Raw genomic sequence first — 20,751 nt, forward strand, 5'->3', positions numbered from 1 at the left:
GTAAGTGGGATATGGAACAACTTGCTCGTGCCTATATTCGATACGTTGTTCGATATCACGGAATACCTCGTACTATTGTCTCCGATCGTGATACTCGATACTTGTCACATTTTTGGAAGTCATTACAGCAGGCTTTGGGGACCACTCTTCTTCATAGCACGTCTTTTCACCCTATGACGGATGGTCAGACTGAACGTGTCAATCAGATACTAGAAGACATGTTGAGAGCAATAGCCATGGAATGGCAAGGTTCATGGGATGAACATTTGGATTTAGTAGAATTCTCTTATAATAACAGTTATCAGGCAACGATTCAAATGGCTCCGTTTGAAGCACTGTATGGTCGTAAGTGCCGTAGTCCTGTATGTTGGGATGATTTTACTGAATCCGTCACCTTAGGACCTGACATGCTGGTGCAAATGACAGAGAAAGTAAAGTTGATTCGCGAGAAAATGAAGGCAGCCCAGGATAGACAAAAATCATACGCCGATCTCCGACGTCGGCCTGATGAGTACGAAGTGGGCGACAAAGTTTTACTCCGGGTATCTCCGATGAGAGGTGTGGTTCGTTTTGGTGCTCGTGGGAAACTGAGCCCGCGTTTCATTGGCCCCTATGATATTGTGGAGCGGATTGGGAAGTTAGCTTACCGGTTAGCGTTACCTAATGCGTTGGGTAAGGTTCATGACGTTTTTCATATCTCCCAGTTAAAACGTTATGTTGCGGCTTCTTCGCATGTCTTAGACCCGGAACCGTTAGAACTTGATGAAAGCCTCACCTATGAAGAGCAACCTGTCCATATTTTAGATAGAAAGGTTCGCAGTACTCGGAGAAAAGATATTGCAATGGTTAAGGTTTTATGGTCCAATCATCGGTCACAAGAGGCAACTTGGGAAACAGAAGCGTCAATGCGAGAGAAGTATCCGCATCTTTTTCCTCAGGTTAGTAAGTTACGGGGACGTAACTTTTTTAAGGGGATAGGAAGCGGTAGGATTTTGCGCGCTTTGAGTTACTTTGATCTATTTCTTTTGTTGTGTGCTTGTTTTATCGTGTGGTTGTGTGTTTTTTTTTATGTGTGGTTGTGTGTGTTTTGTGTTTGATGGGTGCGTGTTTTGTGTTTGTACGTTGAGGTTTTGGGGTCAAAACCTTTTTAAGGGGGGTAGTCTGTAACACCCCGAAATTTTCCCCGATATATTAAATAATTTGCTAGTAATATTATTATTTTTATTATTATTATTCTTTTTAGAAAAAAAAAATATTTCATTTATTATTTATTTTGTTAGTAGGTTAAATCATGAGAATCCAACTTTTAAGGCAATTAAAATCATTTTATGTCCAAATCTTTTCCTAATCTATCTTTAATTTCAAAAAAAAAAAATAAATAAATAAATAAAAAAAAAGGGAAATGGCAAAGGTTGGCCGGCCATATGGGAATATTTGGGAGGATTTGTAACTTCCATTTGAGTAAATGGAAGGTTAAGGAAATTATTATAATAAAATCTCATAAATCCTTAATCAATTCCTTTCCTTTCCTTATTCCTTTCCTTACTCCTTTTCATTTTCAAATTCAATTGCAAGTAAGAAAAAAAAAAAAAAAAAAAATACTCTCAAAGTTTCTCTAATCCTCACGCCTAATATCATCAAATTGGTTCATCAAATTTTGGTGTGTTCTTGAGCAATTGTAAGTAATTCTTAACCTAGTTTTATTTTTAGGTTTTAATTTAAATTTCTATGTTTTTATATGTGTGATTTTATAGTTATGATTTTGTTCATGAATTAAAAATTTATGTTTAGATGTATGATGTTTTTCTATTTAAATTTAATATATGGTTTTAGGGTTTTAGATGTATGATGTTTTTTCTATTTAAATTTAATGTATGGTTTTAGGGTTTTAGATTTGTGCACATGTGTGTGTAGAATTGTTTGATGAATGATTGAAATATATATATATATATAAATATATATATATACATTTAAAAAAAAAAATGGTTGTTCATAAAAAAAAATGTGTGTATGTGGTGATGGAAATTTATTTTTATTGATTAATAAAAGAGAAGTATAAGGTTGATAGAAGAAAAATTTGCATGTATATATATGTGATGTGTTTGTGTTTGAACATTGGAGTAAAAAGAATTATTTTTAAGAAAAATATAGATAATTAATTAAAATTTATTTTTGTATGTGATCATGGAAATTATGTAAATTTTATTGTTTAGATTTATTAAAGAATAAAGCATTGAAATTTTATATTTTGGTGATAAAAAAATGGAATCCCGTAGGTTTTGAAATAGTGGAAAATTTGTGTTTTTGGAGCATTTTTGGCTTTGAAATTAAGTTAAAAATACTTATACTATGTTATAAATTATGAAATTTGGTACCCGGGGGTTTTGACGCCTTCCGGACGCAACGGTGAAGTCGGATTTTCAGTTTGACAGTATTAAGATGAGTTTCTGGACAGAATGTATAAGCTGTCCAGTTTTGTGTTTATACCATGTTGTAGTATGTGATGGATGTTCATATTGTGTGTAGCATTCTAGGTATGGACGTAATTGAATATGTGTGTTATGTGTGATTGAGGAAAATGTGTATGTGTGCTTATTTCCCGAATACGATTGAACTTTGTAGGAAGTCGGTTCGTGACCGGGAATTGATTGAGACGCTTGCGAGTTGGTTATTTCGTTTAAGGTATGTACACGCAGCGTGGTTCGCAATAGATCGATGTATCATGTATTAATGATACCCAAAAGTAAGGCATGGGTATATAGAACGAATAATGCTATCGTTCGAATCAATAATTCTATACATTGTTATGATAAGTAGAGGTAGTATGTCCTCAATAACTTAAGTAGAGGTAGTATGTCCTCACTAACTCAAAAGTGGACGTAGTATGACGTCAATCTTTATATATTGTTTTGAAAGTAGAGGTAGTATGACCTCACTAACTTAAAAAGTGGACGTAGTATGTCGTCAATTGGTGGAAAAGAATTACTCGCGGCATATGAGGGCTTTATGAGCCACCGCGGGGGGTATGCATACTTAACCATAGGCACCGAAGTATGGCGAGTGTCTATGGTAGAGGCTTGCTTAGGGGTTAGCTCCCCCTAATGTATTGTCTCACTTATGGAGTTTGGTGTGTACCGGCAGTATGGCTGGAAAGTACCGGCAGTATGGCTGGATAGTACTGGCAGTATGGCCGGATAGTACAGCAATATAGCTGACTAACTTTTACAAGAAAAATAAATATTCTTAATAAGTATGATCAAGCGTACGGTTCTGTGAATTGTTAATTAATCAAATTAAACTTTCTCGATGTTATTATTTATTGGTATGCGACTTTCGCTGACGTGTGCTTTTGGTCTTAACGACCCTGCGATGATGTTGTGTCCTATCTGGGCAATGACTAGCAGTAAGTTAAGTTGCAGGTCTGGGGAGTGAGAATTGTCCCTTGAAGAAATAAATTATTAAAGTAAAGAAGTCTTAAAAAGAACTTCAAAGTTTAGTTAAAGAGCATTTGGTTTTTATGAGACGACTTTCGCTCTCAAGTTGTAATAAGTAGATTTGACTTTTCGTTTCTTATCCGCTGCTAAGTATTTCTTATTATCTAATAGTTTTAAATAACGCTAATAGAACTCGATCTGCACGTTTCCTTAACTTCAAAACTGTTTTAAACTGTTTCTAACATCCCGGTTTGACTCGGATTACAGTTTGTTCCGTTTTTTAAAAGATGAACTTCTCCTTTTCGTATGACCCGAGTTATTCCGAGATGTTACATGTGTTGAATCAAGGATCGAAAGGTACGATAGTTGGTAGTCAAACCATGAAGAACTTGAAGAGCCAACCGATTGTCAGAAATAGAAGTGCCAAGATTGTTAAGGGAAGTAGCAAGATTCTTAAGTTCGTTACAATAAGCCTTCACATTCGAAAAATTAGCAAGGGAAATATCATTGAATTTGGACTCAAGATGAAGAATACGAGAAGTTTTATTGTTTTGAAAATTATTTTAAATGTGAGTCCAAGCATTAAAAGCACTATCATCGGGACGGACAATCGATGTAACAAGAGAAGGACTGATAGTACCATGAATCCACGTGCGGAAAATATCATCAAGACGTTGCCATTCGGAGTCCTTAGAAACCGATGCTTTAGTAGAGTCATCGAGAAGAATATGGGTATCCACAAGATGAGCCTGACAATGAAGCTTAAAGAGAGTTACCCAAGTATTGAAATTCGTGCCTTCATCATCAAGTTGAATGGGAACACAAGTTTTAATGTTAGTAACCAATATAGCCGGGTGTAATTTTTTGGAAGAAGCCATGATAAGAAGCAAGAAAGAAATAAAAGAAAAGAGGGAGAAGAGGAGGCACCACCAAGAGTGGTGGTTGGCGGCAAGAAAAGAGGAAAGGGAGAAAGGAGTGATCAAAACCTAGGCAATGATACCATATTGGAAATGATTTTCCTTGCTTTCATTAATGAATTTGGGAGAATAAATACAAGATGGAATAATCAAGTTTTGGAAACTAAATAATCTATACAATATTTACTAATAATAAAAAGATTTTGCAAGATATACAAAATATTACTTCTAATAAATACAAATTGGGATGAACTCATTTGGTAGTGCTCGCTTCGCATGCGAGAGGCACGGGGTTCGATTCCCTGCACCTTTATTTTATACTTCCTCCTATTCTTTTCATTAGTCTCATTTTTAAATAGGGTTAAGTTACCTTATTAGTCACGTTTCTATTTATAGTATGTATTTTTACCTTATTACCCCTACTCACATTACCTTATTACAATCAGAGCCGTCTTAAAAATTTTGGTGCTCTGTGCAAAACTTTTATTGTGCGCCTTATTTATAGTAAATATATTTAATTTATTAAATAAACTCAACATATTTTTTTATTAACTTTTTCATACACAGAGAAAGAGGGGGCCTGTGCGGTTGATCACCTCGCACACCCTCAGTGATCCATTTAATTACAATTAATCTAAGGAAGAATTATTAACAATTTACTTATTACTCTTTCTCTCTCCTTTCTAAATGGTCTCATTTGACCCACTTAAAAATTGATGAAAGGTCAAATAGGACTAATTAGAAGAATAGGGGAGTATCTTTCGAGCTGAGAGAATGTTTGGCCATATCTGCTTTTATGGGCTATGGATTATCGTCTCCCTTTCCTTTCCAGACCCTGATTATAGTTTCACTCACGAGTACAAAATCAAAGAGTCTAATTTTTTTTTTATATATTTTTTTAATTTGAAGGTTCAAAAATGTGCGGAAGACGGGACAATTGTGGTTACAACCTATGACGGAAAGCATAACCATTCATTACCACCAACAGCAATGATGATGGCCAAGGCTACTTCATCAGCGGCAAGCATGCTACTAATGAGTTCCACATCCAGCGCCGACGAACTAAACACCATATTTCCTGGTTTATCAAACATGGCAACACTTTCACCTTCAGCTCCTTATCCAACTATTAACTTAGATTTAACCAACTTACCAAACCCCCTTCAACAAAGCCCACTTCCTCAAACTCAACCCAACCTTACAAGCTTAATTTCCCAATCAATGCTTTCAGGCTTACAAACTCAAACTCCACAAGGCATAAACGCTGCTCCTATGCAATCTCTTGATCAACACGCAGCGTCTAATGACACTAATCTAAGTGCCATTGCATCAGCCTTAGCATCTGACCCCAATTTTACAACTGCACTTGCTACTGCTGTCGTGTCGCTCATCTTTGCGGTTGATACTCCAAAGCAAAATAATAGTGTTGAAGGTAATGCTTCATCTAATGGTACCGTTACTAGTGACGACCATGCAAATAATGGTAACTAGTAAAAATCAAGTGATTTGATTATTAGAAAATATAAAATTGGAGTATTATTATTGATATATATATATGTAGGAATCGTATTAGGATTGATGTATAGGAATATTATTTTAGTCTACAATTTACTTCTAATAATGCATTTCTGTTTGCAACATAATATTTTTACCAAAAAGTAAAACATTTATTACTATTTGTTTTTCTTTATTAATTGTTTTCGCTAAAAAGTAGTATAGTTTCGTGGTTTGTCATATATAAGTTTAGTGTATATATATATATATATACATATATATATATATATATATACATATATATATATATATATACATATATACATATATATATATATATATATACATATATATATATATATATATATATATACATATATACATATATATATATATATATACATATATATATATATATATATACATATATACATATATATATATATATACATATATATATATATATATATACATATATACATATATATATATATATATATATATATATATATATATATACATATATACATATATATATATATATACATATATATATATATATATATATATATATATATATATATACATATATACATATATATATATATATATATATATATATATATATATATATATATATATATATATATATATATATCTATATATATATATATATATATATATGTGGCCGATTTTATAACAAGAACACTATGAGCGACAGCTTAGGGTCTAGTTAATTTGAGGGGTCTAATTTTTTTTGATATATTTAATTTTTATTTATTTTTAAAAAAAGGGCTATAATATTTTTTACATAGATGAAAAGGTGATAGTATAATAAATGACAATGATTTTTCATAATTATTGGTCATTCGTGATCGTGACCTTGTTAATGACTAGTTTTTAATTTTTGGGTTATTTATTGATGGATATAATTTAATATTTTTTTCATCAGTAATCATTGTGTTTAAGTAACTGAGTAATGATGTTTTTAATTTATTATTTTTAAGTTAATAGGTTAATTGAGCATATTAGTATTTTGTCTAATGGCTAAAATTAGTAATTAATCAATTATCACTTCAAAAATGACATAACGTTTGTATTTTAATTGAGTATGAGTATAAAGACGAAAGGTATGTGTAGTATGATATTGTAAAACATCTTAGAGGAAATAACAATCAATCTCCATGTATTTGGAACTTTCATAAAAATATAATATTTTCTAGTAAGACTCAATCCAAACTGATTGTCACAGTAGAAATTCATAGATTTCTGATGTTGAATAACCTCTAAACTAACAAGCAAACCTTTAGACCACTTCAATTCCCATGTTTTCTATCTAGAACATTACTTCAAATATCGAACTACGCATATGGCAACATCCCATTGATCATGCTGAGGTGTATGAAGAAATCAAGAAAGAAATGTAACCTCTAAAAAAAACCATAACTATCTTGAAAGATCGTCTACGTGAGAGACGGCCCCTCAAGTCCAAGCCTATTTACCTCTTATGAATTAATATAAAACACAAATAAAAAAAAACAGCAGTTTCAGCAGCCAACAACAGTCTCCAAGAAAACCTTATATATTCCAAGACCCATGATTGCAAAACTCATTGGAAACTGAGGTAAGGTAATTACTAACAAAACTTTTCTAATTTTTGATTGAAAAAAATGGCGAAGTACACACATGAGAAAGGAAATGAGAGGAAGAAAGGAAAGGAAAATGGCGAAGGAGAAATGAGAGGTTTTTGAAATGGAAGGTTTCTGAATATGAAAAGTTTTTTTATTTAAAAAATAATGATTACTGACTTACTGTTTTGGGGGAGGGAAAATGACGCGTATTACAAAGGACAAAACAATGATGGGTTACAGTTTCCAATTACACCTTAACCTAACATAATTAACTCTTAATTACCATAATTACATGTTTTTATTTTATTTCTTTTTTTTTAAATGGGCCAACCCATGAAAAGAGACCGTCTTCCCATAAGAATTTGTGAAAAAAAAAAGAACCAAGCTCATTCATGTAAAAGAAGAACTCAACTACACAAGTATCTTTCAAAATTAGACAAGAAATCGAAACTATTCCTTGAGACAATTAAATCATCAACATACCTAGAGTTATCGGAAGCGAATATGTGATAAGAAGTTATGGGTTTGAATCTCAATCACCCTTCATTAAAAGTGAAATATTTAGCATTATGTATGAGGAGGGCTTATGCTACATCAACATTTCTAGCCAAAATGGCTTTCGTGTGAGGGGGCATGTTAGATTACATAACATATCCTAAGGCCTCAACCATTAGCTTAAACTTTTAGTTGAGTTGATTTGTTAACAAAAGTTGCATGCACAATATCTTTTTAATAAGTGAACAATGAGGTTGTTTTTTTAAATTTATTTTCATTTGTCATGTTGGATCGTTTTATTTTGTTGTTTTCTTAGATAATTTTTTATTCATATCACAAATTTTACAAATTTTGGACATAATTAACATTGTTTATTCTTAGTTTATTTTATTAATGTTTATAGTTCCTACATATTTTCACTAACTTCATTAATATTTTAATATTGCTTATGATTCTCGTTTCCCACTAACTTTAATTATTTAAATATTTTTGTAATAATTATCATTGCTGTATTTTCCACAAACTTTATTTTAATATTTTTTTAATAATTAAATTTTTCATTTTTTTCACTCCTAATTCCTAAAACATTTCTTGTAAGAATGTAGTAAATAGACCTATTTAACGCCACGTAACCCAAAATCTGTTGCTGTCTCACACAAGTTTACTCCCCAAACTTTTTCTCTAAATTTTTCACACTTTATCGCACTCTTGTCCTTCTCCCATCTACACCCACGAAATCCATCACTATGACATCTTGGGTCCCACTTACCCTTTTTCTGCATCATCACCATCGTTAATCACACCCAAATCCTCAACTCCCTTATTCTACACCTTACTTCACACGATCCATCCCACTAAACAAACGAATTCTTCATGACAATAACTCACTGAGTGACCCACCAAACTCGTAAAACGATTCAACTCTATCCTTATCCAATGGTGTTGAATTGAACACGCATCTCTTAGAAACCAACGGTTTGGATTTCATGCAAGTTTAATTTTTATTTTTTTTATATATGAAAAACAAAGGCAGAAAACTCCTGACACTTATAATCTTAGTGCCCACAAGTCTATAAATCTCTGACTTCAGAAAATAAAAACAATTGAAGAAAGCTCATCAAAAATTCATCTACGCAGACAATATCTGGTTTCTGATATTTGTAAGTATTGTTTTGTAATATTTTTTTCATTTTTTTAGTTAAATTTCGATTCTTTAAGCTTTGTTGTTTGTAAATTAGTTTAAAGTTTCATTCTTTTATTCGTTTTTATGATCATTTGTAGTTTTTTTGTTTGATTATTTGCTTTAGATTCGGGGAATCTAGTTGCATGTGTTAAATCTCTTCATGGTTTTTATATCTTGGTAAATACAAGCTAGTTTGAGGGAAGGGGAGAGACAGCGAGTAGCGAACCCATGGCTTTAGTCGGGGAAGTGCTGCATGCTCAAATAAGATAAGACGCATGAGTTTTATATTTTACTATAAGAGTAATACTAGTTTAACTTCTTTGCAAATGCTTATGATCATATCATTGCTTTTAGCAAAGGCGTTCAAACCATACCGATAATTCGATATTCACTTGAACTTGTAATCGAACCCGATTTGATCTAACAATTATGCAATAAAAATCAAATTAATATTTACTATATGTGAGCAACATGAGGAAGTATGTGGGGATTTTATTGCATTTTCTGTTGTGAGCAATCTTTATTTTTTGTGTTTTTCATAATTCTAATCGAAAAGAATCAATTTTTAAATAATCATATATGGTACTCGCATTTTGGTTTACTGTGATGGACATGGGTGCATGTCAAGTGCATTAATATGCGACTTTTTGAATACCTTATTTGGTGATTATGATCCAAAATGGAGGTGTCCCGTGTCTGGCCGTGTCAAGGTAGTAACTCAACCAATGCAGCCCTATGACATGTTAGAATCCTATTATGCCCCTTCCATGAGAGTCCTTTGAGTTAGAAGTGTAGATAATTAAAATACTCAACCTCTATTAGGCCGTGACAATTCGTCACATAATTTTCACTATGGCCCACTCGTGTGGACACGGGAGACCCGTGGGCTTGAGCCTACAAATCCACGAGTCAAGAGCGTTAACTTGCACATACACTTGGTGAGGTTCATTATTTCCCAAAACCATATGGTTGTAGGAATATTAGTTCACCCACTATATATGCGAAGTCAACAACCCACTATTTTATTGATGTGGGATCTTGTCTCACATGTGAAGTATTTTCAACACTCCCCTCACATGTGAGCCACATCATACTAGGAACCACCTTCGGCTCCGATACCATATTAGGTCGTGACAATTCGTCACATAATTTTCACTATGGCCCACTCGTGTGGACACGGGAGACCCGTGGGCTTGAGCCTACAAATCCACGAGTCAAGAGCGTTAACTTGCACATACACTTGGTGAGGTTCATTATTTTCCAAAACCATATGGTTGTAGGAATATTAGTTCACCCACTATATATGCGAAGTCAACAACTCACTATTTTATTGATGTGGGATCTTGTCTCACATGTGAAGTATTTTCAACAACCTCTACATATCCAACGCTTAATAGTCAACTTGAAATGAGAGGTTGATTAATTAGATAATCTTTCGTTATGTTGGCTTCTGATACGTGTTATGTATTCTATAATCTAGCGTACACATTAATGCATGTTGGATGCTATCACTCGTATGGGTTTTATTGGATACAAGTCGTTCAATATGTGGTGTTGGACATGAGTAAGGATTTGAGGATCTCTTGAGCATTCAAAGATATAGCCGTTTAAGTTGAGTTACTTACTAGCATATAACTTTCATGTCAAAGAGTCGAACTCGTCAATGCTAACAATCTTGGTACTACCCGAAATTCGGACATAGACACAAGAACAACAATATTTATATTTGGGGATGTTTTTTTTGGTGGGAGTTGAGGTTAGAATGGGACTTAATGAGAAAGATGTGAGAAATCCTGTGTTTTTAGTGGAGGAGAATAAGAATGAGACTTAACCTCTCAAGTCATTTAGTGTCTCAAGCAGGAGGATATGGGTGGGATTTGAGATTTAGAAGGGAAATTACCTACTACCCTTCAATCTTCATTACAGCTTACTTCTTAATTTCTCCCATTCGTCTTTGTTAAAATCTCTTCGGCGTCTTTGTAACTTTGATCTTAATAATAAATCCCAAGTCAACCAACAATTATCTCTATACAAACAAGGGATCAAATTATTCATGCAACTTCCACTCAATCAATTTAACCTCTAGTCCAATACAAAGTAGCACAATTCTCATTTCCACTTTCCAAACGACCCCTTTTTATAAACATGTGGTATACTCTGTAGTGACAAAGGTATTAGTAGGCAAAGTTTAGCCATTCACCTTCAAAAATTAGTTAAATTATAGTATATATGGAATATTTAACCCACAAAGCAGTATTTTTATTGATTTTAGTTATAAATTTTAAACCACAATACTTAAAATTGATCTCATTGTCAACTTAACTGAATTGCTCAAACACCTTGAAGTTTTCACAAATTTTGATCTACATACCTGAAAAACCTTTTCATGATTTTGATATATGTGCCCTCCATTACTTTTAGTCCTAACTTCACTAGGTATAGTATGAAGTATAAACTAGTATTTGTTTAAATTAGATAATTGAAGATACAATTTAATGGTTAATTTATCGTTGAGTATACTTTGAAACTTGGAAGGAGCAAAGCCTAAAAGTAGCAAGGGTACTGCTAGTTTTATGACAAATTATAAACTAAAAATGAAGATAAAAAGGGAATTGTGCCTGACTAGGACCACGTCTGGTCATCCATCATATGTTCTGTCATGTTCTACTCTGTCATGTGTGTTGTGTTGTGTCAACACAGATCTGCGGGCTATATCTGTCGCGACTGCGTAACATAGAATTTTAGAGTGACGTCATCTGCGCCTGATGTTTGCCATGTTGTACTCCGTCATGTGTCTTGTGTTGTGTCAACACAAATCTGCGGGCCATATTTGTCGTGACTGCGTAACATAGAATTGTAGAGTGTCGTACTATTAACATGTGTTGGATGATCTGACACTCTGACTTGTGATGAGAGTAAGAGTCAGATTGTCAGACAGTCGGAGTAACACAGGTTGGAATTTGTAGAGTTGAGGGAACCGATAAGGGTAGTTGAGCTGGAATAAAGAGTCCAAGTAGTTTTACCATATAAAATTGTATTAGTTAGTAGTCACTTCACAGTTGTGGATTTTATTAGACTGGTGCAATCAACATTAGATCACCCCCCTCCCCCTTCAAAATTGGTATGATCTGGATTTTAGAAAACTCCGTATGCAACACATCACTTTAGCTATTGAGGTCATTAGTTTCACCATAATCCATAATACTTCTATTATGTGTTGAGTAATAGTGTGTCGAAATGTTATTGCCTCGACCATGAAGTTGGAAAGATGTTCTAGTATTGTCACAGGACATGGTTACCTTTGTTTTGGAATAAGAACTGTCATCTTATGTATCTGCATTGCATTTCTTTAACGTTTATCTAATGTAATGTTTTAATAGGCAAAGATGGTTAAACTTGAGATCCTGATCGTCCTGCTGTTCCTTTCACTTCTTCTACTTCCACCGGTTTTTTCAGTATCCAATAAAGGGTTATTTAGAGTTGGATTGAAAAAGAAGGTGTTTGATCCAAATAATCGTGTTGCTTCTCAACACGGGATTAAAGAAAGGGATATGTTCAAATCTTTACTTGATAAATATCACTTCGGCAACTCTAAAGATGCAGGGGATGATGTTGTTGCCCTCAAGAATTACATGGATGCTCAGTACTTTGGGGAAATTGGTGTTGGAACCCCTCCTCAGACATTTACCGTTATTTTTGATACTGGTAGTTCAAACTTGTGGGTGCCTTCGTCAAAGTGCTACTTATCGGTCAGTATATTGTTGCAGTTTTGGCTATTTTTTGTGTCGTAAAATACCGATTATCTTACATTCTTATGTTCACAATTTGCTATAGATTGCTTGCTTCTTCCATTCCAAGTACAAGTCTGGCGCATCAAGTTCTTACAAGAAGAATGGTATATCTACTTTTCTCATATATCTCTCTCAAAATATTATATCTTCTACACCTGTATTGGTCACTATTTTTGTTGGCATTTGCAATTAATATTATCAAAATATCTTGCTTTTGTGCCTTTTGTACGAAAACGACCGAAGGTATTAATGGTTGGATTCATTTCAATTAGTTATATCAAAATATATATCTACCTTATATACTTTTAGTTTTGTATTGTTGAAGACATGGTCCTGGCCTACGGGTAAAAACAACCTAAGAAAGTTTAAATGATGTGTAATGCTAATGATTCCAGTTCCCTGGTGGAATAGAGTTGTAGCGTTTCAATAAATTCTCTAATACCATTTTGCTGTTTTTTGGTTTAATTCCCATATCGCTGGTATTTCCCAGTAGACAATATCTTGGTTTTTCTATGCCATACATGATTGAATTGACCCATTTCATGGATATTACTCAGGAACATCTGCGGCTATTCGTTATGGAACTGGAGCTATATCTGGCTTCTTCAGTGAAGATAGTGTGAAGGTCGGTGAACTCGTTGTGAAGAATCAGGCAAGTAGCATAAATTTTCCTCCTATTTTTATAACTTCTAAGTGATAATTGTTAAATTAGTCTAATGGAGCTACTAATTTTATTGTTAAGAACCAACTCGGCCAAAAGCTTAAGCTGATGGTTGAGACACCAGGATACGCTATATACTCTTAACACGCTCTCTCACACTATACGTTATATGCTCTAACATTGAAAGGAGAGGTATAAACCCACTCAAGGATCAAAAATATGAAGTTAAGTTGATGTTTATGATGTGTCTTTTAAGTGTTGGAAACAAATATTGCAAGTTAATGATGAATGGCAAAATAAAGTAAATAATCAAGACAAAGATTTTAAGGTGGTTTACCAAACATGTGCTACATCCACCATCTAGCCTAGGATTAATATTATGTGTTTAAAGGAGAGAATATAAAACTTGATAGGTATTACAATGGAGGTTTAGTGTAAGGAAGAGAGGAGCTAATAGGGTGAGAAATAAGCTAGAAGGTTGCTCCATTACAATGAGACTTAGGTGCAAGTATTAAGGACCTAGGACACTAGTATTTTTAGTGGAGTATAGTGGGAAAATGAGGCAGCAGCTGTATACAAGCAATGGGCAACCAGAAGGTCACGAACTGGGGTCAGAAGCCTTGGCTCGACCTGGGCTTGGTCGAGTGACCTGCATCTCAACAGTGGCAGTGTGTTCTCTTGTTCCCTTGGTCTCCTACACTCTTTGCACTTAGTACTTTGTCCTTGCTTCTGAAATGGGATGTGCAACAAACCTTAAACACTTGCATCCCAAGTCTCCACTACCATAGTACTATGTACTATGGTACTTCTTGATTCTCATCCAACCAATCACAAGAATGGTACTTTGTCCTCTTCTTGTTTACACAAACAAGCTAGATTAATCATCTTAAACTTGTTTTGATCACTTGGTGAACAAAAGTTACCAATAATCCTAACAAACATTTATATTTACAGGAATTCATCGAGGCTACTAGAGAACCTAGTATTACATTCATGGTTGCTAAGTTTGATGGCATACTTGGACTTGGATTCCCAGAAATTGCAGTTGGGGGTGCTGTTCCAGTATGGTAAACCCCTTGATAAAATCCCGATGAAATTTCGTTTTAGTTGGGCGGATATTTTAATGTATTTGATCTTGGGATGGGGCATCCATAGGGGTTGTATATGGCTTCATTCTGGGTACTCAAATGTTGACATAACTAATTTATGTTAAAGGGACAATATGGTTAAGCAAGGGCTGGTAAAGGATCCTGTATTTTCATTTTGGCTCAACCGCAAGGCAGAAGACGAAGAGGGAGGTGAAATAGTCTTTGGCGGGGTTGACCCAAAGCACTATAAAGGTGAACACACATATGTTCCTGTGTCAAGGAAAGGTTATTGGCAGGTATATATTTGTTTGGCGGCCTTGTTTAAAATTGTGGATGTAACATAAATATATGAGCAATAGTTGAGAGTATTATTTACAAATTTTCCTAAATATTTTATAGAATCTTACTCGCACGTTCTGTATGTTGGCAGTTCGATATGGGTGATGTTCTTATCAATGGAAAAACGACAGGTATGCACTTTGTTGATATATTACAAACACGTTAGTAAACTGTAACCTATGTTACTGGGGCTCTTTATTTTTCTTCACGTACCCGTGTCCGATCGTTGATGCTCAGATATTGGTATGGCACTTAGACACTACATTTAGGTGTAAATTGAATATTTGGATGTATCTGACACTTGAGACACGTACCAGTATTCAACATCTGTACCCGAGTCCAAGTGACATAGACTATAACTTTGTTAATATATTATGAACACATTAGTAAACCCTCACAAGTAGAGGGAGTCAGGATTAATTTTGACAATGTTCTATATACAAAGTCAAAATAATTAATTTCACTAGGAACTTCTTTTAAAAAAATTCTTTTTGTGTCTCCTGGTTTGCTTTTATTGATGCTGAAGAACATGGTTATTTTCTTCAGGGTACTGTTCTGGTGGATGCGCAGCTATTGCAGACTCTGGAACTTCTTTGTTGGCCGGACCCACGGTTAGCCTTCTATTTCATCCTTTATATAGTTGTCACTACATTATTGTCCGTCGGTAATACAGTTAGACAAAGAAAACAAGTTTATAAAAATAAGTTTTTCAATTGCTTGTATTTTAATATTTCATCTACATTTGATGGACCTCTATTTATAACATTAAGTCCTAACTAAATTAGGAAAAAGATATTTTGTAACCAATTAAGAGATAAAAGTTCTGAATGATAAATAAAGAAAAAATATAATTATAATCCCGAACTAAGTACTTTAAAAGATATCACTAAAGATATTAAGAAATAATCAACTATTAACGTGTTTTATCTTTTTTTCCAACACTCCCCATGAACTTGGGTTGTGGGTTCTTCAATGACTCAAATTGTCTTCAAATTTCTTTAATTAATTCTTGTAATTTTATTTCTATCTTATTTTCTACTCCACAAATTTCAACTTATTTAACGCGGTTGTGCCACTTGGTGCATGTTGATGTCTTATCTTTGCTCAAGATCGTCATTGTGAATCAATGTGACATTTCATATCCTCGATTGAAACCTTGAAAGCTTTATTGACCTGAAAAGATTTCCCTATTAGAATCCCTTGTGAAAATTTTGTTATTGCTAATGAGTGCAATACTTGATTAAACATAAGATTGGCGAATAAAAACCCGAATCAATGACCATTGTATTTAATGCAGAGTGTTATTACGCAAATCAACCACGCTATTGGGGCGTCAGGTGTCACCAATCAGGCGTGTAAGAATGTGGTGGAGCAATATGGCCAAACAATCATTGATCTTTTGTTTTCAGAGGTGAGTTTAGTATCTTTGTCTATTATCACTTCTACTCTTTGATTACATGAATTGTTTTGCTGTATATTTCTCTCCAAAGTTGCAATCATCTTCTGTGCTTGTTCTTAAAGTCTTGAAAATTTACTATTTTGTCAAAAATTTTGTGCAACATAAATTGTCAGCTAAAAACATCCCAAAAACAGATCAAAACTGGCAATATTAGGCTTTTTTTGATTCGTGATTCAAGATTAGATTAGCAAATCATGTGACACTGGAAGAATCTGATGTGAAGGTGATGACGAATTTAAATGTACACAAGTTTTATATGTATTCAGTTGCCGTTAATTCATTATTCTATGCATGTTGAATATAGCTGCATACTTGGCATTTATAAATCAAAATTTCTCATGTTTAGTTAATTTATGCTGTTTTCTTGTATTTGAAATTTGATAGGAGTCCTTTAAGAGGATCTGTTCCCAAATCGGTGTATGCACCTACGATGGCACTCACGGTGTTAGGTAGGTGTTGGATATTATATATAACTTAATCTTGAGTTTTATATTCCTTTGTTTTCGTAGATTAAATGTGGCGGTTGGCTTTTTATGGTAAGGTGGTAGTTAGCTTATGTTTAAATTTTCAACTCTTCGACAATAATTTTTCCGACATAGAAAGCTCATCTATATTTGTGAGAAAACAGATTATCCGAAGAATATAAAAAGGAAATGACAGTCAAAGATGAAGTTTAGGCAATATAAAATGTCATCCGCAGGCAAGTAAAAAAAAATCCGTCCTCCAATTTTTCCCCATTTGATAAGAAAAGGCCTCATGTCTTTTGATCAAGTGGAGCAAACGTTAAAGAAGAATCAAAGGATACATACCTTTCCCATATTAATAGGCTATGTTATTCTACATTTCTCCTAAATACTCTTGTCGGGTCCTTGATACTCCGACATGGGTATATCGCGCTTTGATACTTCATATTCCACCAAAGTAATAAATATTTTTTTATGAAGAGCTGAGTCAAATACTTGTGTGCGTAGTTAAGTCAAAGTGACATACTCCGTTTTAACCATTCTTGAATGGTGTACCCTTTATGGTACTAGCAAGTGAACATATTGTTGCATCGTGATAATTAAGTTGAATCCACTACTTGCAGCATGGGTATCGAGTCGGTGGTAAATAAGGAGAATTCTGATGGATCTTCCGAAGGGTTGAATGATGGTATGTGCCCTGCGTGTGAGATGGCTGTTGTGTGGATGCAGAGTCAACTCAAGCAAAATGTAACCCAGGATCGCATATTAAGTTACGTAAACGAGGTAAGTGTATTTGAGTCTTTGAGAGCATCGTAAAATATATCTCTTGTAGAATTCTATTTCATTATCGACTGCTTTGTGGAACATGCAGCTTTGTGAACGAGTTCCGAATCCAATGGGACAATCCTCGGTTGATTGTAATCGTATATCTAAGATGCCCCCGGTTTCATTTACTATTGCAGGGAAAGAGTTTGAACTTCGTCCGGAAGAGGTAAAGTATATTCGTTCATGTCATGACTCATGTGATGCCTCATATTTGATAATCCTATTTGGGTTTTGGCTGAATCTGATGCAACTATCAAGTGAATACAATAAGCTTTTAAATCAATTTTCTGTTGGTTTCTATTTTGTTAAACCATGTATTTTGGCCCAATGTTACACGAATGATCTTCGATTTGAAAAGATAGGGCCATGGCTTTGTCCAAATACATTGATTATAAGCTGGTACTATAATCATGACACTAATCATAAATCAAAAGTATTGTATCAAAAAAGTAGAAAATAATGAAACCATTGCAAAATAAAGAAAAAAGTCAAGTTTTTCTATCTTGATGCAAACGAGGAACGTAAAATGTTAGTTTAGTGTTTTGTATTGAGTTTCAATATTGTTCATAATGAATGGATTGAAGCGTGATTTCACTCTTCAATGGTTCGCCTAGAGGTGTTCATTCGGGCCATCAGATCGGTTATGTAAGGTCTTTTAGCATGGGTCAAAGTCCGGTCTTGTGCCCCCATTCGGGCCATCAGATCGGTTCATACTCTCTATATGGGTTTACACCGTTAAAGCTAGAGCTCTGGAACTTGTAATATCATGTTGCTTTTCCTGGGTGGTGGATGTCTTAGTAAAGCTTTACCTGATTAGAAGCTGGGCCGAATCTAGCCTGAAATTTAGGGTTCAAACTTCAAAGAGACCAAAAGAAACTAGTGTAACATACAACTAAGTTGCTTTTTAAATTAGCTAGTCACTCAAAATGAACCGAAAATAGAACAAAACAGACTATAATTTGAGCAAATTATGTGACCTTGTAAGAAACTGTCCTGTACTGAACATTGTAGAGATGAAACTGGCATGTAAATTGTCAAATTGTAGTGTAATGGTCTTAACACTTGTGCTAGCTGTCAACAGTCGATACTAACAATTTCCCGAATATATATATGCTCAGTACATACTGAAGGTTGGCGAGGGACCTATGGCACAATGCATTAGCGGATTTACTGCTATGGATGTTCCCCCTCCTCGTGGACCAATCTGGTAATATATTCCTTAACTTACTATGGTTTATTGCTTTCATAGCGTAAATAATCATTGGTATTCGATTTGGAAACTTAAAACCGTAGGATTCTTGGCGACGTCTTCATGGGTCGGTATCATACGGTGTTCGACGCTGGAAATCTCCAAGTTGGATTTGCTGAAGCTGCATGACATTGCCCTGCTTTTTCTTAAAGTTGTTTTGTGTGTTCAGTGGGTGCTTTGGAATATTAGCTTTGATTTCACTTGTAAACTTTCAAGCTAAAAGTGCGGAGTTTTCACCCTCAGACCCCCTTTCGTTCTGGACAGTAGTACTTTTGTAAATATCTGTATGAGAGAGTTTGTTATTTACTTTTGTTAAATCATTTGGATTTCTCAGATTGGCGATAACATTTCATTACCTCGAGTTATTAAGTGGCTCCCATCTTGACGGTTTTGAGGTAGGATGTTTTCAACCTTACTCTTACTAACAAAGAAATTATTTCTGATTGATTCTTGAAAGCAAGCAAACTTAAGTGTTAGATTATATAATATTTTCTTGGGCCTTAAGCATCAGCTTAACCTTTTAATTAAGTTGGTTTTTGACATGGTATTGGAGCGTACGTAACAGAATGTTACGTATGGATGTTGTGTTGTCTACTAGAGTCTAGTAATAACTAGGGGTATTTAATAGGCTGGATAAGGACCGGGCTAGGCTTAAGTAAATATGGGTTCGGTCGGATAAGGCCCCTTTATGATTAAAATGGACTTAAAATGGGCCGGGTTTTTATAGCCTAGCCAGCCCAACCCGGCCTATATTTACTATTGAAAATTATTTTAACCCCATTTATCAATTTAGACCCATTAAACTATTATTTATAATAGTAATTAAACTGAAAAAATATCAATAATTCTGTTGACGTTGTTATTTATAATATTGGAATTTAAAATTATATATGAATCATGTTATTTACAAAGACATGTTTATTGCCAACTCGTTTCATTTTAATTATAGTATAATCCGATTTCGGCCTGGCTCGTTGAAGCCCTTTTAAAATCGGGCTGAATAAGGGCTCAAAATGGAGGTCCATCCCATTGAACACCCCTAGTCATAACCCAAGAGGACTGGGGTAGGTCCGACAGCGAACTGGTATGATATTTATGGACCATGGCAATTGGCTAGTGTATAGCATACCTCATGGTTCGTTACGTTGCAGCTGTTCATGGATGAATCAAGTCTGTGATGGCGCGCATTTCTTCATGTTTTGGTACTGGAAAGCTGTTTTCAGCTTTTACTTTGGTCTTTACATGAGAAAAAAAGCAATCAAAATCAAGTGTAATAGCTTCACATAGTATAGTGCCGAACAGTGCTGAATCAACGCGTTTTTTCGTTTTTAATCATTATTATATAGTTTAATTTTAAAGGAACGATCAGACACTTATTTTTTATGTGTGTTGAACTGATGCGGCTATTTTCTATACAATATAAGGAGGGTCAAACGCTTACTTTTTCATGTGTGTTGAACTAACTCGGTTTCAATTTTTCTATATATTATTGTTAAACATATTAATTAGGTTTTTAATCAAATGATTAGAGTTATGATCTAGGTAGATTTAAATCTAGATTCTCAAAAATGGGAGCATAACATGACACTAAATTAGTGAAAACTAAATGGATACCAATGTCTTGCATAAAGATTGAAAATATCTTTTGAGTTAATGCACTAATTTAATCTTAAATTGTGCATAATTAAAGATAATAAGAAGTTGATAACATTAAGACAATT

At 34.1% G+C, this 20,751-nt stretch overlaps 1 protein-coding gene across 1 annotated transcript; it reads left to right on the forward strand.

The window, feature by feature from the left end:
* Positions 1 to 8,625: 8,625 nt before the first annotated feature.
* LOC130815366 (aspartic proteinase A1-like) lies at positions 8,626 to 19,480 on the forward strand. Its single transcript, XM_057681813.1, has 14 exons — positions 8,626 to 9,131; positions 12,535 to 12,903; positions 12,989 to 13,049; positions 13,503 to 13,597; positions 14,561 to 14,673; positions 14,822 to 14,990; positions 15,125 to 15,164; positions 15,580 to 15,644; positions 16,331 to 16,444; positions 16,877 to 16,941; positions 17,580 to 17,739; positions 17,828 to 17,947; positions 18,900 to 18,988; positions 19,075 to 19,480. The coding sequence occupies exons 2-14, from the start codon at positions 12,541 to 12,543 to the stop codon at positions 19,157 to 19,159; spliced, it is 1,539 nt and encodes a 512-aa protein (XP_057537796.1). The 5' UTR covers positions 8,626 to 9,131; positions 12,535 to 12,540; the 3' UTR covers positions 19,160 to 19,480.
* Positions 19,481 to 20,751: the final 1,271 nt, after the last annotated feature.

This window comes from Amaranthus tricolor, chromosome 6, assembly GCF_026212465.1.
Source record: "Amaranthus tricolor cultivar Red isolate AtriRed21 chromosome 6, ASM2621246v1, whole genome shotgun sequence".
In the NCBI taxonomy this organism is placed as follows: Eukaryota; Viridiplantae; Streptophyta; class Magnoliopsida; order Caryophyllales; family Amaranthaceae; genus Amaranthus; species Amaranthus tricolor.

What these genes read in the sequence shown, in the direction of transcription:
- LOC130815366 (XM_057681813.1), top strand. Translation starts at nt 12,541, where the DNA reads ATGGTTAAACTTGAGATCCTGATCGTCCTGCTGTTCCTTTCACTTCTT. An exon ending in AACTCGTTGTGAAGAATCAG is followed by an intron (nt 13,598 to 14,560) that starts GCAAGTAGCATA and finishes TTATATTTACAG; the next exon opens with GAATTCATCGAGGCTACTAG. An exon ending in GATGGCACTCACGGTGTTAG is followed by an intron (nt 16,942 to 17,579) that starts GTAGGTGTTGGA and finishes CACTACTTGCAG; the next exon opens with CATGGGTATCGAGTCGGTGG.